Source organism: Saccostrea echinata, unplaced genomic scaffold, assembly GCF_033153115.1.
Source record: "Saccostrea echinata isolate AGI-Se365-2 ecotype Australia unplaced genomic scaffold, CSIRO_AGI_Sech_v1 ptg000009l, whole genome shotgun sequence".
Classification (NCBI taxonomy): Eukaryota; Metazoa; Mollusca; class Bivalvia; order Ostreida; family Ostreidae; genus Saccostrea; species Saccostrea echinata.
Genome location: NW_026889758.1, coordinates 40,127,996 through 40,145,000, shown reverse-complemented (window position 1 = coordinate 40,145,000; position 17,005 = coordinate 40,127,996). Strand labels below are relative to the sequence as shown.

General features: G+C 31.3%; 1 protein-coding gene across 1 annotated transcript in view; it reads right to left on the bottom strand.

The window, feature by feature from the left end:
• The window catches only part of LOC133182720 (golgin subfamily A member 6-like protein 7), a 29,376-nt gene extending 13,935 nt beyond the window's left edge, over positions 1-15,441 (bottom strand). The window contains exons 1-10 of the mRNA XM_061317568.1: positions 15,396-15,441; positions 15,225-15,248; positions 11,736-11,795; positions 11,434-11,538; positions 11,001-11,063; positions 5,797-5,859; positions 5,518-5,541; positions 2,226-2,285; positions 1,925-2,029; positions 1,492-1,554 (exon numbers count right to left, since the gene is read on the bottom strand). Of these exons, the coding sequence (XP_061173552.1) occupies positions 1,492-1,554; positions 1,925-2,029; positions 2,226-2,285; positions 5,518-5,541; positions 5,797-5,859; positions 11,001-11,063; positions 11,434-11,538; positions 11,736-11,795; positions 15,225-15,248; positions 15,396-15,441 (613 nt within the window). The remainder of the gene's footprint in view (positions 1-1,491; positions 1,555-1,924; positions 2,030-2,225; positions 2,286-5,517; positions 5,542-5,796; positions 5,860-11,000; positions 11,064-11,433; positions 11,539-11,735; positions 11,796-15,224; positions 15,249-15,395) is intronic.
• Positions 15,442-17,005: the final 1,564 nt, after the last annotated feature.

Sequence of the window (17,005 nt, the reverse complement as noted above, 5' to 3'; positions counted from 1 at the left end):
ATCAATGTCTTCTTTCTAATCTATGATACAAGTTTGAAGTCCTAATATCAAAGGGTACTCAATCTATGGCCTGGAATCTAGTTTGATGTAAAAGATTGACCTTGACCTTATAATAATTGGAGCAAGGTCAATTTTGATGGCATGCACCTCTCCTCCATGCCACCTCTGCATATTTCAAGTTTGAGGTCTTAATGTCAAAGGGTATTTAAATTACGGCCCGGACAAAATTTGGATGACGAGAAGAACTAGATACTTATTGCCTAGGCAATAACAGGTCTTCCGTTTCCCTGACATCTTAAAAAAAATCTTATGAATTAGAAAACTCTAAATGATTAACATAAGTAATCAAAGCTTCCGAAGGCATGTAAATACAGATAAAAACAAAGGAAAAGTCATCATTTCCAAATTACCTGTTTTCTTTTTTTACTTCCTGTCATGACCGGAAGTGCACCAAACGAATAAAAAATTCATTCTATACCTAAAGTATTGACAACTTATCATGCATCATATTATGCATTAGTATCGTTAATGACCTCATACTTACTAATAGTCAAAAACGTAGATTTACAGAAAACCTACTTGACTCAACAGTCACTTGAACGAAAGTATCTTAGAAAAACATTTTATACCTATTCTATTATATTCTTATTTTTAAAACTTTGAAGTGAACACACTTGGCTTGAAAGAAAATTAATGACATACATGAATCTATACTATAAAGGAAATTTGTCAGCATTTCCCTCAGAAGACGACAATTTTTTATTATCCCTTCCTATTTCTTCGAATTCTCAATTATCTCTCCTAAGACAGGATTTGATCCTCCATTTAGATAATTTGGTCTAATATTTTTATTTATATTATTAAAAAACGAAAGGAACGAAACGAAAAATTCCACATTGCCGAATGAATGTAACGGGGAAAGATACACAATTGATGGACAATAGATATTCCCATCGCTTCGTGATCGGGATGCCCCGGTTCGATTCTCCTTCACCGCGCCGCGTCAAACCTAAGACGTAAATATAGGTGGTGACCGTTCCTTCGCCAAGCGCCTGCCACTAGGAGTGAAAGTCACGGGTCTTTCGAATGAGACCTTAAACACTGAGGTCCCGTGTCACGTTTAGCGTTGGCAAGATAAAGAACCCTCACTGCTCAATGGCCCTGAGTGCCGAGTATATATTATAGGTTTTGATTTGAAGCCCTCACCAGCATACGGTGACATCTCTATGTGAGTGAAAAATTCTCGAATGGGATGTTAAACAACAATCAATCGATCGATCGATCGATCAATCAATCAAATATTCCGCGAGCATTAAATGGTAAAAAAAAACCTCAGTCTATCTTAAAACATTCAATTTACAAGCTGCTTTCCCCTTTGATAACTATACATCTTTATCATCTACTTGAAGTAGTTTCATTTAAGTCACATTGATTATTTCTATGATAACATCTATAATATTTCTATCATAATGATAATATGAAATTCCTTACCACATTGTTTTTCAATTTGTCTTTTCAAATTATCCATCTCTCCATTGGCTTCCTCTAGTCTAACTTAAAAATATAATCATCTTGGAAGATAAGAAAAATATGAAGCTTTTTTTCTTAATCAAAGAACTTTCACTTTTACTTATGGTTAATTATCGAAGAAGAAAATAACTACTTATAATCCGTATTCCTATTGCATTCAAATGAACTCTACCCTTGCGTTTTTGTAATTCGATATGGTTTAAAACATTTTGAAGATCCAAATTACAAATGTATAAGTAGAAGACCAGGAGAGAGACGAACATGAAAATACCAAATGTCAAACTCTTTTTTGCCTTTATAATCGATAAAATCATACATAAAAATCGTACTGTAATTTCTAAAGGTATAAAAATATCCTTAAGTTAAGCAGTCATCATTTAAAGCGAAAACATACGTTGAAGACTTTCTTCTGTTCTTTCATGACTATGTAAATCCTCCTCCATCTTCTGCATTTCTGTTAAACTTCCTTCTCCAATGTTTCTCTCTTGGCTGAGAGTATCTGTTAAGTATATATATATATTTCAAAAATCGCATTTAAGCTCATTTGTCAAAAGTAAATTAGAGAAATATACGTGTATGATTAAGGCTATTGTTTACCTGTTATTTGATCCTTAAATATATCATAATTGCTTGCTTTCTTATCATTATTATGACAGACATTAAAAAAATCGGTTGTCCCCTGAGAGGATACATACCATTTAAAGATTGTACTTCTTTTTTCAGTTTTTCTATTTCATTCTCTCTAAAAACTTCCTCTGTTAAAAAAAGAAATGAAAACCCTGTAAGACTGGAAGATTAACCATTTTATTTCAGTCCTAATTTAGTGTGTTTGCATATTATCAAATGTGAATGAAAACAGTTGCTTCGAAAAAGAAAACTGTAGAGTTTTTAGTTGTTTTAAAAAAATCATTTGAATAAGTCATTAAGATTTCACATTTGAATTAAGAAAAGCTCTTGGAAATTAATTTCTATGATTTCCACGCTTTAAACATAATATTTCTGATTAATCATTCTATTTTGTAATATAAAATTTTACAACACGTATTTAATATTCCAAGAATAAGGTCAAGAATTTCCCATGAATAGATATTTTTCCCCTTTACCACGAAAATATTTGATTTTACAGTTTTCTTCGTATATAGGAAGAGGGAATAATTACATGGTTTCTGTTCTAAACATTTAAATTCTTGTCCAATCACTAATTTTTAATCGTAAAATTAAGACATACTTCTCTTTCATCAGTGAATGATATGTTAGCCCTCCGAAACAAGTATCAAAAATAAGGTTTGATGAGAAACAGAATATTTGTATGATACTTATAGTTATCATCAAATACATGAACATACATTTCTCCATTTCTAGATTACATTGCTTGTCCTTTTAAACGGGATGCAGATCTTCATTTAAATAATTTCCGTCCCTTAATTTTGTCCACAAAGATAAAATATAATTAAGCCAAACTTCTGATTGAAATATTCGAATGATTTAAAAAATTACATTGGTGAAAATAAGGCAGTCATTCACGTTCTTGTAAAAACATTTTCATTTGCCAGTGAGAAGCTTAGGTGGATGTTTACTCAAAGAAATGAAGTTCGGTCAGTCCTCTAGCATAACATCAAAGACATATGCTAGACATAATTGCTAACGCATCACCAAAGAAAACTAATATTTTATTTTTCTCTTAAGTATGATGTATTTGATATATAATTATGTTACTTAAACAAAAATGAGGCAATTAGATATCTTAACTGATAAACAACTACTATGTTAACTTAAGCGCAACCATTTCATACAAAAAAACTAAAATCGTGTGGTTACTTTTTGAAGGAATAAATTTCTATTTTTTTTTTTTTTTTTTGGTGATTGTATTCTTAATGTTTGTACTATTTAAGAACTCAGAAAAATGTTACACCGTATGCGGCGTTTGACCCTAGAAGAGCGTACTAAAGCAGTAAGTATGGTGTCTGTAAGGGGGTTCCTTTGGAGATATTTGTGAAAAATTATTTATTCCTTTAGTGAAAAATTGTTGCAAATAGATTTCCAAACATAAAGTATGTTTACTATAGATAGCACAGCATTAAGTAAGCACCACACGACAATTTAAATATTTTTCAAGAAAATTAGCACAACCGCAGGTTGGGTGGACTGGGTAGGGACACCAGGGTACAGGATAACTACTAGGCGTTATGATAGTCAATCGCTGTATGTTATTTGCTTTTTAACTGGGAGACTGCTTCTGTCGCAACCTCACGGACCATCTTCTGTAATCACCAACTTCATGTCTGTGCAAATACTGTACGCAGTGCACGTCGGGAAATTGGTTTTCGGGCAAGATGGCCATTTAAGGGTCTTGTCATGAAACCTAGACATTTCTTAATCTTACTATTTTGAAAAGATGCCAAATTATACATACTTCTACCGATCAATTCACAAATAAGAATAACAAAAGGTGCGCTAGCAATTTTGTCTAGTGTATGTCTTATGTTTAATATCGTCAAATGCAATGCTAAATATTCATTCTTTCATAGTCTTTCAACTGCCTAGACAATCCGAAGATATTGATCTCAACATTTAAAATGGCTATGATCGAACAACAAGTAAGTGACAGGAACATAATCAAAATGGCATCTTTTTGTCACATAAAGTTATTCATATCAAGATCAATTCCATATGTTCAGATATCTTCAGACAAATTCTGAAATACTAAGTAACATTTGCAGTACAGTTAAGGTGCCAAATAGAAATATCGGCGATTTTTGATGATAATAAACACGTCCTTAATCAGGATGGCGATTCTTTTAACTAATATCGGACAAATGTAATTATAGTTACATGTATAACTACATATTGAGGAAGATAAGTTTTTCTATTTAGACTTGTCACGTTAAGTGGCAGTCACGTGATTTTAGCACATAACTTATAGTATTGAGGTCACTAATATATCTCAATAGTGCAATGGCATAATCAAGTTAAAATTCTAAGTTTGGTTTATTAATATTCTTAACACCCATTGTAGTTTTTGAAAATTGCTTCGATCCTATAGATTCTGCTATTTCATTGATTAAATTATATTTGTAGGACTGCATGCTGAATTTTTAGCTGGTCAACTGCAATAAATATAGAAAAATTAATTCATTTTCAAGATTTCAACATAATCGCAGCACTTTTCAAACGGCTTGAATCTTCTAGAGCTTATATGAAAAAGGTTGTCGTGAACATTTGAGGGTATGCCCTTGTACAAGATCGATTTATTAAGACCCTTGGACTACCCTTCAATGTACCTGCATACAAATAAACGACAGCATCAATTAACTAGGAAATGTACGGAAAAAACGATAAAATAATAAGAAAAGACATTGCATCCAAGTTAATGTCCTCTTAAATATCAGCCTCCTCGTTTTTCGAATGGGGATCTTGTGAAAAACCACGGTGCTTTAGACAGCAAAAAGCAACAGGTCTTGACAGGCACCAAAGTATAAATTTATCAGTACAGAAAAAACAGCCAATCAGGAACTGAAACTTTGGACATACTTGATTTGAATTTTAAAACTTGGTAGAAGACCGATTTCTTTAACCCTATTTTTCTAAAGAATCACTAGAGTGAAGGAGATCGTTTTTACAACATCAGGATTTTTAATTCGTGATCAACTGAGACCTTTATGGGAATTAAATTCTAGATGTAAAAGACATCATAATTTACAATTTTCATTTAATTTAGATCTTATATCAATATCAACTAGGTAAAATGAAAATCGGCTAAGATATACATTTATGTACATTTATATTTTAGATCTGATTCATCAACAAAAACAGAATTTATCTTAAAGACCATATACATACCCGGTATGTCTTAAAGTTAAGAAAAATGGACTTGTTTTATCTGCTAGTTCAAATAGATTTTAAAAACTGCTCATCTCAAAAATTCTTCGATATATGCATCAGCTATAAATGTTATTGAAAATGTTCATTTTCATTTTATCTTTATACCTTCATATGCCTTGGTCTTCATTTCTAAAAATAAAAGATTAATATAATATTATAGATTCTATTTGTTTCTGATCTAATGTTATACAATGCACACATAATATACGTGCAAGATCTATACCAATTTTTCACCAATAAAAATAAAAGATTAATATAATATTATAGATTCTATTTGTTTCTGATCTAATGTTATACAATGCACACATAATATACGTGCAAGATCTATACCAATTTTTCACCAAAAAATGCAATAGAAATTGAGGAAATAACATGTCTACTGACCTCGCAGTTCCTCTTCAGCTCTTTCCAGATCTCGAATTCTTTGTATTAAACGGCCATTTTCATCTACATTGGAAAAAGAAAATTGGCCTTTGTTCATTACATGAACAAAAATAATTTCAATATACATTACAATCGTAGGAATTTTCAAAGGATACGTATCATAATCATTTATCCACATGCAGATTGAAGATTTAATCAAAATATGAAAATGGCAATACAGTTTATTATAATTGAACAAAAATTGCTGGATGTAATAAATACTGATAGATGGATATTTTAACAACGCATACCCCCCCCCCCCCCTGCGGTCATGTAAGTAGGGCTAATAAATGAGAGATTGTGTGTGATATCAAATCTAATTTTAGTATTTTCACAAAGAAATTAATAAATACCAATTTTGTCATCGTTTTCTGTGGTAAGTTGTTTTATTTGTTCTTCGTAACCTTTCATTTTTTCTGCAATTAAAATAATAAAGGTAGGTTAATTTGTAAAGAAACTGGGGGGATAAGAAGAGCCAAATGCATACATAACGAGGATAAAAAAATCAACAAATATATTTCTCACAAATTCCACTTTTTGTTTAATTTAGGTAAGTTTATTTTGCATAAAATACCTGAATACAGTAACTGCGAAATTGATTACGATTAACATAAGAAATTGGCAAAAATGCTCCATTTTCACAAAAAGTGACATAAATTGGATTCTATAAGTAAATTTCTTTTTCGAAAGAGGGGGGCATCTTTTCATTTTCTTTTTTTGGAGAATGAAAGACAGTGGAAATGTGATTCAAAGACCCACTCTACATAAAAAAAATTAGGTTTACTTACTTAAATTTTAACATAGTCTTAAAAAATTACAAGTCCAAATACGCTTGCTATAGATACGAAGAACTATTTGCTATTTAAATGGCATATATATACATGTGACTGGGTAATGTAGTAGTCAGCAAGCTGTTTAAGGTGACGTTTATTGAGAGGAAAGTGTTAGAATCATCCTCTGATGTTTTAGGGGTTTTTTGGTATTGTTTTTCTTTATATATATATATATATATATATATATATATATATATATATATATATATATATATATATATATATATATATATATATATATATATATATATATATATATATAACGCGTCTAGGTTCCTTGTTTATGTGTGTTTAGAAAGAGGAGTGTGTCTTTCTTCTTCGTCTTATAAAGAATTCTTGAATTTAAAGCAGTTCGCATCTGATTCTCATCATGATATTCTTCGTTTTGTACATCACGCATTTCCTGTTTCATATCAGATATTTCCATCTTTATGAATAAAATGATCTGTTTCATGATTTCGTCCATGGTCAGATGCCAAGTAACCCATACCTGTATTGTAATATATTTTTTTATTGCTATTCTCGACAGTGTAGTTTCCACTCATTTCCATATGATTGTGCCCACGAGAAAAATGTGCTTAAGGCTTAAGGCCTTAAACAGATTTGGTTAATTTATATATTGAAGTTTTTAAAAATTAAAAAACCGTATGAAGAAAAACCTACTTAAGGTCAAGATCTGGTAAATGAAAGAAGCCTACATATTTCTCAAATTTGAGAAATAAATTCCTATTATGATGCTTGATAAGTAAAGCTTGATCAAACAAGGTGTTTCGGGGCATAATTTGTAGGTAAACAAGACGAAAAGTCATACTTTATACAGTCATTTTCAATGAAAAAAAAAACTAAGAAAGCCAGTTATGAGTTTTTTCCATATCAGACAAAGGAAATGTATCCAGTTTACCTTCGGTCTAAGAAAACGGTAATTTGTATGTTCTTAGCCTCTTCTACAAAATTATATTAAATTTAAAAAAGGTATTGGGATTATTTTTCACATGATTTCAAAATGAACTAGTGGGTATTGTTATTTTTTCACAAAAACACAAGTTACCCCTTCTTTTCCAACATAAACGAGTACAAATAAAACGATCAGGGTAAAAAATAATAATGCAGTGCATCCAGCTAAAATTCCTCGATCTGTGTACAAAATTTCAAGTTTTCATGTCAAAAAGATCCTAAGTTATGATCTGGTCGTGTTTTTCTTAATTCGACGTTGAATGAAGAAAGCGGTCAAGGTCAAATATTTTGATACAGTGCATTTAGTCGTTATGTTGTCTTTCCTTGTTCCAAGCTTGAAATCCCAATGTCAAAATGTTCTCAAGTTATTTTCCTGCAAAAGATTGACTTTATTGATAGGTCAAAGTGAAAAAAATCAATGGCATTCACCCTTCCTCTTTACCACCTCTCCATGTTCCAAGTTAGAAGTCTTAATGGCAAAGGGTTGTGAAGTTATGGACTAATCGTGTTTTCTCAAATTGACCTTGATAAAGAAAGGGGTGAAGGTCAAAATTTTGGTGCAATGCATCTTGTATCAATGTTTTCTTACTATGTTCCAAGTTTGAAAACCTAAAATCAAAGGGTTCTCAGGTTATGGCTTGGACTCTATTCTGATGTTAAAGATTGACCTTGACTTTATAAATTGGATCAAGATCAAAAGTTTTGGTGGCGTGCATCCCTCCTTCATACCACCTCTGCATGTTCCAAGTTTGAAGTCTTTATAACAACGGATTCTTAAGTTATGGTCTAATCAAGTTTTTTTTTCTGTTTTTGACCTTGGTAAAGAAAGGAGTCAAGGTCAATATTTTGGTGCGTTGCATCTTGTATCAATGTTACAAGTTTGAAGTCCTAATATCAAAGGATACTCAAGCTATGGTCTGGAAGCTATTTTGATGTAAAAGCTTGACCTTGACCTTATAATAAGTGGGGTAAGGTCAATTTTGATGGCATGCACCCCTCCTCCATGCCACCTCTGCATGTTTCAAGTTTGAAGTCTTAATGTCAAAGGGTTCTCAAGTAATGGTTAATTTGTGTTTTTTCTATATTTGACCTTGAAGGAAGAAAGGGGTCAAGGTCAAAATTCTGATGCATTGCATCTTGTATTAATGTCTTCTTTCTATGCTACAAGTTTGAAGTCCTTATATCAAAGGGGTCTGAAGTTAAGACCTGGACTCTATTTTGATGTAAAAGATTAATCTTGACCTTATAAATAATAAATAAGGTCCAAAATTTGGCGATGTGCACTCCTTCTCAACGTCTTCTATCTATGTTCTAAGATTGAAGTCGTAATGTCAAATGGTATTTAAGTTACGACCCTGATAAAATTTGGATGACGAGAAGAACTAAATACTTATTGCCTAGGCAATAACAGATCTGCCGTTTTCTTGACACCTTTAAAAACAATCTTATGAATTAGAAAACTCTAAATGATCTACAAAAGTAATCAAAGCTTCCGAAGGCATGTAAATACAGATAAAAACAAAGGACCAAATGTCTTCATTTCCAAATTACCTGTTTTCTTTATTTACTCACTGTCATGACCGGAAGTGCTCCAAACGAATAAAAAATTCATTTTACACCTAAATTATTCACAACTTATCATGCATCATATTATGCATTAGTATCGTTAATGACCTCATACTTACTAATATTCACAAACGTAGATTTACAGAAAGCCCACTTGACTCAACGGTCAACTGAACGAATGTATCTTAGAAATACATTTTATACCTATTCTATTATATTCTCATTTTTAAAACTTTGAAGTGAACACACTTGGCTTGAAAGAGATTTGATAAAACATATATGAAAATATACTACATGGGAAATCTTTCAGCATTTCCCTCAGAAACAACGATTTTTTATTATCTCTTCCTATTTCTCCGATTTCTCAATTATCTCTCCTAAGATAGGATTTGGTCTAGCTGCAATAATGTAGCCCTCTCCCGATTTTTTTTTTCTTTTTTGAAGGGCTACAACTCCTTAGGATCTCCGTAATGGTGCAAGTGTGGGATTGATTCACTCCCACACAGATTTCGACTCAAATTGTCAGTAAATGGCTACTTTACTAACATTTCTTACCTGAGCTCCTAAAATGTAGTTATGCAAGACATAAATCGATCCAAAAATATACAGAACAATTCATATATCGGTTATTTTTCGTGTACATTCCAACTTGAATTTATCCGCCATGTTTACTGACCTTGATCGTTTTCATTTTGGGACAGCCAATGAGAATTCGGGATCTACGGAGCGGATCTCAGTAGGAATTCCTTTATTTTAAGCATAAATATCGCTGTATACGAATAAAATATCATATGAAATGGTTTTATTTATCGATGTTTAGTGATACCGTATAATACAATCATTATCAACACCGACATTTGCATAATCCAGTTATTCTAAATTTCAAGCGCAAGTCTCAGTACATCACACGAGAACTGTCATGGCTGCTGAGGAAAACTGGTAAACACGCTGATTTATTTTACCTGGTTTTCGCGTTTAAAGGGCTATGTTGTTGACAGTGAATGAAAGTTTCGTCTTATTAGAAGTAAGTTGAATGTAAAAACAATTCATTTTGCCTATATTTTGCACCGTTACGGAGATGCTGTGGAATTGTAGCCCTCTCCAGAAAATATCAGATTTAAAAAATCGGAGAAGACTACATTATTGCAGCTAGATTTGCTCCTCCATTTAGATAATTTTAGTCTAATATTTTTATTCATATTATTGAAAAACAAAAGGAACGAAACGAAAAATTCCACATTGCCGAATGAGGTAACGGAAAAAAAATACAATATAGATTGACAATAGATATTCCCATCGCTTCGTGATCGGGAGGCCCGGGTTCGATTCTCCTTCACCGCGCCGCGTCAAACTTAAGACGTGAATATAGGTAGTAGCTGTTCCTTCGCCAAACGCCCGGCACTAGGAGTGAAAGTCACGGGTCTTTCACTGAGGTTCCGTGTCACGGTTAGCGTTGGCAAGATAAAGAACCCTCACTGCTCAATGGCCCTGAGTGCCGAGTATAGGTTTTAATTTGAAGCCCTCACCAGTATACGGTGACATCTCTATATGAGTGAAAAATTCTCGAATGGGATATTAAACAACAATCAATCAATCGATCGATCGATCAATCAATCAGATATTCCGCGAGCATTAAATGTTAAAAAAAAAACCTCAGTCTATCTTAAAACATTCAATTTGCAAGCAGCTTTCCCCATTGATAACTATGCATCTTTATCATCTACTTGAAGTAGTTTCATTTAAGTCACATTGATTATTTCTATGATAACATCTACAATATTTCTATCATAATTATAATATGAAATTCCTTACCACATTGTTTTTCAATTTGTCTTTTCAAATTATCCATCTCTCCATTGGCTTCCTCTAGTCTCTCTTAAAAATATAATGAACTTGGAAGATAAGAAAACTATAAAGCTTTATTTCTTCATCAAAGAACTTTCACTTTTACTTATGATTAGTTACTGAAGAAGAAAATTACTACTTATAATCCGTATTCCTATTGCATTCAAATGAACTCTACCCTTGCGTTTTTGTAATTCGATATGGTTTAAAACATTTTGAAGATCCAAATTACAAATGTATAAGTAGAAGACCAGGAGAGAGACGAACATGAAAATACCAAATGTCAAACTCTTTTTTGCCTTTATAATCGATAAAATCATACATAAAAATCGTACTGTAATTTCTAAAGGTATAAAAATATCCTTAAGTAAAGCAGTCATCATTTAAAGCGAAAACATACGTTGAAGACTTTCTTCTGTTCTTTCATGACTATGTAAATCCTCCTCCATCTTCTGCATTTCTGTTAACCTTCCTTCCCCAATGTTTCTCTCTTGGCTGAGAGTATCTGTTAAGTATATATATATATTTCAAAAATCGCATTTAAGCTCATTTGTCAAAAGTAAATTAGAGAAATATACGCGTATGATTAAGGCTATTGTTTACCTGTTATTTGATCCTTAAATATATCAGAATTGCTTGCTTTCTTATCATTATTATGACAGACATTGAAAAAAATCGGTTGTCCCCTGAGGAGATACATACCATTTAAAGATTGTACTTCTTTTTTCAGTTTTTCTATTTCATCCTCTCTAAAAACTTCCTCTGTTAAATAAAGAAATGAAAACCCTGTAAGACTGGTAGATCAACCATTTTATTTCAGTCCTAATTTAGTTTGTTTGCATATTATCAAATGTGAATGAATACAGTTGCTTCGTAAAAGAAAACTGTAGTTATTAGTTGTTTTAAAAAAATCATTTGAATAAGTCATAAAGATTTTACACATTTGAATTAAGAGAAGCACTTGGAAATTAATTTCTTTGATTTCCACGCTTTAAACATAATATTTCTGATTAATCATTCTATTCTGTAATATAAAATTTTACAACACGTATTTAATATTCCAAGAGCATGACAGTTTTGAACAAATCAGATATACTTTACTAATATATACCTGAAACTTTCTGTCATTTCACTGACTGATTAAAAATATTTCTTGATTTTCTTTTTATATTTCTGTAGTAGTTTGCAAGTATAACAAATCTACGTATTAATTATTATGACTACTTTTGAAAGATTTGATAGAATGTCCTTTTATCCTTTTATCACCATAGAGATTATTGTAAAATAATTTATTTTCGTTGGGGGTTTAATTTTCGTTGTTTTTCGAAGTATGAAGAGACCCAAGAATTTATGACAACAATGAAATGTAAAATTTCATATATATAATTACTCATCGATTTTTTATCCACGAAATTAAATTCCCATGAACCAATATTTCTCCCTTTTACCACAAAAATTAAGTTTTCATCGTATATAGATAGAGGGAATAATTACATTGTTTCTGTTCTAATCATTTAAATTCTTGTCCAATCACTAATTTTTAATTGTCAAATTATGGCATGCTTCTCTTTCATCAGTGAATGATAAGTTAGCCCTCCAAAGCAAGTATCAAAAATAAGGTTTGATGAGAAACAGAATATGTGTATGATACTTATAGTTATCATCAAATACATGAACATACATTTCGAGCGCCCATGGGCTCAGCGGTCAGGAGAGTATGACATAGAAACATTTCTAAGATAAACAAATAAAAACAGCTTTTTATTATATTCAGATTACATATTTGAATATATGCTAAATAGAAAGCCTTCTCATAACATTTCCCCCTGAATTTGACATTTTGTCAAAAAAAAAAAAAAAAAAAAAAAAAAAAAAAAAAAAACCTTTCCCTTTTTTTTCTTCTTTTTTCTCGATTACATTGCATGTCTTGTAAAAACATTTTCATTTGGCAGCGAGAAGCTTAGATGGATATTTACTCAAAGAAAAGAAGTTCGGTCAGTTCTCTTGCATAACATCAAAGACATACGCTAGACAATATTGCTAACGCATCACCAAAGAAAATTGATATTTTATTTTTCTAAACTTAATAAGGATGTATTTGATATATAATTATTTTACTTAAACATAAAATGAGGCATTTATATGTCTTAACTGATAAATAACTACAATATTAACTGAAGCGTAACCATTTACAAAAAATTAAAATCGTGTACATACTTTTTGGAGGAATAAATGTCTATTTTTTTGTTTGTGGTTGTGTTCTTAATGTTTGTACTATTTTAGAACTCAGAAAAAAGTTAAACCGTATGCGGACTTTGACCCATAAAGAGCGTACTAGAGCCGTCAGTATGGTGTCTGCATGGGGGTTTCTTTAGAGATATTTGTGAAAAATTATAGCAATTAAAAATAATTCATTCCTCTAGAGAAAAATTGTTGCAAATAGATTACCGAACATAAAATATGTTTACTATAGAGAGCATTAAGTAAGCACCACACGACAATTTAAAGATTTTTCAAGAAAATTAGCACAACCGCAGGTTGGGTGGACTGGGTAGGGACACCAAGGTAGGGGATGGCCACTAGGCGTTATGATAGCCAATCGCTGTATGTTATTTGCTTTTTAACTGGGAGACTGCATCAGGAGCAACCGCACGGATCATCTTCTATAATCACCAACTTCATATCTGGGCAAATACGGTACGCAGTGCATGTCGAGAAATTGGTTTTCGGGCAAGAAGGTCATTTATGGGTCTTGTCATGAAACCTGGACATTTCTTAATCATACTGTATTTGAAAAGATGGCATATTATATATACTAGTACCAAACAGTTCACAAATAAGAATTACAAGTGGTGCGCTAGGAATTTTGTCTAGTGTATGTCTTATGTTTAATATCGTCAAATGCAGTGCTAAATATTCATTCTTTCACAGTCTTTCAACTGCCTAGACAATCCGAAGATACTGATCACAACATTTAAAATGGTTATGATCGAACAACAAGTGACAGGAACGTAATCAAAATGGCATCTTTTTTGTCACATAAAGTTAGTCATATCAAAATCAATTCCTTATGTTCAGATATCTTCAGACAAATTCTGAAATACCAAGTAACATTTGCAGTACAGTTAAGGTGCCAAATGGAAATATCGGCGATTTTTTATGATAAAAACACATTCCTAATCAGGATGGCGATTCTTTTTAGTACTTTACTAAAATCGGACAAATGTAATTATAGTTATTAACTGCATATTGAGGAAGATAGGATTTTCTATTTAGATTGGTGTCGTTAAGTGGCAGTCACGTGGTTATAGCACATAACTTGCAGTTTTAGCAGGTCAACTGCAATAAATATAGAAATAATTAATTCATTTTCAAGATTTCAACATAATCGCAGCACTTTTCAAACGGCTTGAATCTTCTGAAAAAGGTTGTCATGATCATTTTAGGGTATGCCCTTGTTCAAGATCGATTTAATAAGACCTTTAGACTACCCTTCACTGTACCTGCATATAAATATACGGCAGCATCAGTTAACTAGGAAATGTACGGAAAATAAATGAACAAAATAATAAGAAAAGACACTGCATCCAAGTTAATGACCTCTTAAATATGTTCATAACAGGATCTTACGAAAAATCACGGTTCTTTAGACAGCAAAAAGCAACAGGTCTTTATAGGCACCAAAGTATCATAAATTTATAAAAACAGAAGAAACAGCCAACCAGGAAGTAAAACTTTGGACATACTTGATTTAAACTTTAAAACGTGGTAGAAAATCTATTTCTCTAAAAAAAAAATCACTAGTGTGAAGAGATTTTTACGACATCAGGATTTTTAATGCGTGTGATCAACTGAGACACCTATGGGAATTAAATTCTAGACGTAAGAGAAATCATAATTTTACAATTTTCATACGTAATTTAGATCTCATATCAATATCAACTAGGTTAACTGAAAATGCTAAGGCTAAGTAATACTTTTACATACTTTAATATTTAAATCTGATTCATCAACAAAAACAGAATTTATCTTGAAGACCATATATATTTGTCTTAAAGTTAGGAAAAATGGACTTGATTTATCTGCTGGTTCAAAGAGAATGAAAAAAGTTGCTCATCTGAAAAAAATCTTTGATATATGCATCAGATATAAATGTTATTGAAAAAGTTCATTTTCATTTTATCTTTATACCTTCATATGCCTTGGTCTTCATTTCTAAAAATAAAAGATTAATACAATGTTATAGATTTATTTGTTTCTGATCTAATATAATACTTTGCACACATAATATACGTGCAAGATCTATACCAATTTTTCACCAAAAAATGTAATAGAAATTGGGCAAATAGCATGTCAACTGACCTTGCAGTTCCTCTTCAGCTCTTTCCAGTTCTAGAATTCTTTGCATTAAACGGCCATTTTCATCTACATTGGACGAAAATTAATTTTCCTTTGTTCATTAGATGAGCAAAAGTATTTTCAATATACATTACAATCGTAGGAATTATCAAAGGATACGTATCATAATCATTTATCCAAATGAAGATTGAAGATTCAATCTAGATAATTATGTTCATGGCAATGCGGTTCATTATAATTGAACAAAAATTGTTGGATGTAATAAATACTGACAGATAGGCATTTTACCAACGCATAAGCTCTCCTGCTGTCATGTAAGTATGGCTAAAAAATGAAAAATTGTGTGCGATAACAAATTTAAATTTAGTATTTTCACAAAAGAAATGACTAAATGCCATTTTTTCATCGTTTTCTCTGGAAAGTTGTTTTATTTGTTCTTCATAACCTTTCGTTTTATCTGTAATTAAAATAATAAAGGTAGATTAATTTGTAAAGAAAATGGAGGGATAAGCAGAGCCATATGCCTACATAACAACGGATAAAAAAATCAACAAATATATTTCTCACAAATTCCACTTTTTGTTTAATTTAGGTACAAACTGTTCAAATGCATGAGCTTGCGAGTGCATTTGTACAGCCAACTCGTGCCAATATTTACCAACATAATTTCAGTAACTCCTTTATTTATTACATCTTACCTAGCTGCCACTACCTCTAATAAATTTGCCTTTGAGAGGTTGACCAGACGACATTTTTTGTTTACAACGGGGCGTTCGATACTGAACGCTCGTATTCAGAATGTTCCGGGTATACTCATTTACGTAATAAAAACTCAGCGTTCAATAAAACGCCAAGATATTGAACGCTAAAATTTTCTAGACGTATTAGTTTTTCATTTAAGACAATTTATTAGCTATATATATATATATATATATATATATATATATATATATATATATATATATATATATATATATATATATATATATATATATATATATATATATATAGATGCCGATGGATTCTCGCGTCGCTGTCCTACACTACACGGTCATTGAGAATGGAAGTGAGATACAGTTATTTGGACATTAGTTTTATTAGAGGATCTTTACCGATACACACTGTAACGAATTTTTATTTATAAAGCACATTTTACAACAACTCTTTAACTTATATAACTGCCCTAAGTGAATAACACTTAATATAGAAAGCACATAGAAATCATTTTTCTAAGGCTGAGCTGGAAATCGAAACACTTTTCTTAACGTATTTTAAGCTCAATATTTTAAATTGGAAAATTCGATTTTTTTGCGCCCCTATCGGATGACAAAACTATGACTATACAAATATATGTTCATGATTATTTTTATTCTAGTAAAAGTAAATTTTGTTTTCTTTTAAATTATATGAATTATATAACAAATACATGCACGTTCTGTTTTATTATCATAATAAAAAGCTATTGAAAAAATGATATGTTCCCTGAGAAGTAAGTTACATACCATTTAAAGAGTGTACTTCTTTTTTAAAGTTTTCTATTTCAGCCTTACTGATAGCATCCTCTGTAAAAAAAAAAAAAAAGGTATATATATATATATATATATATATATATA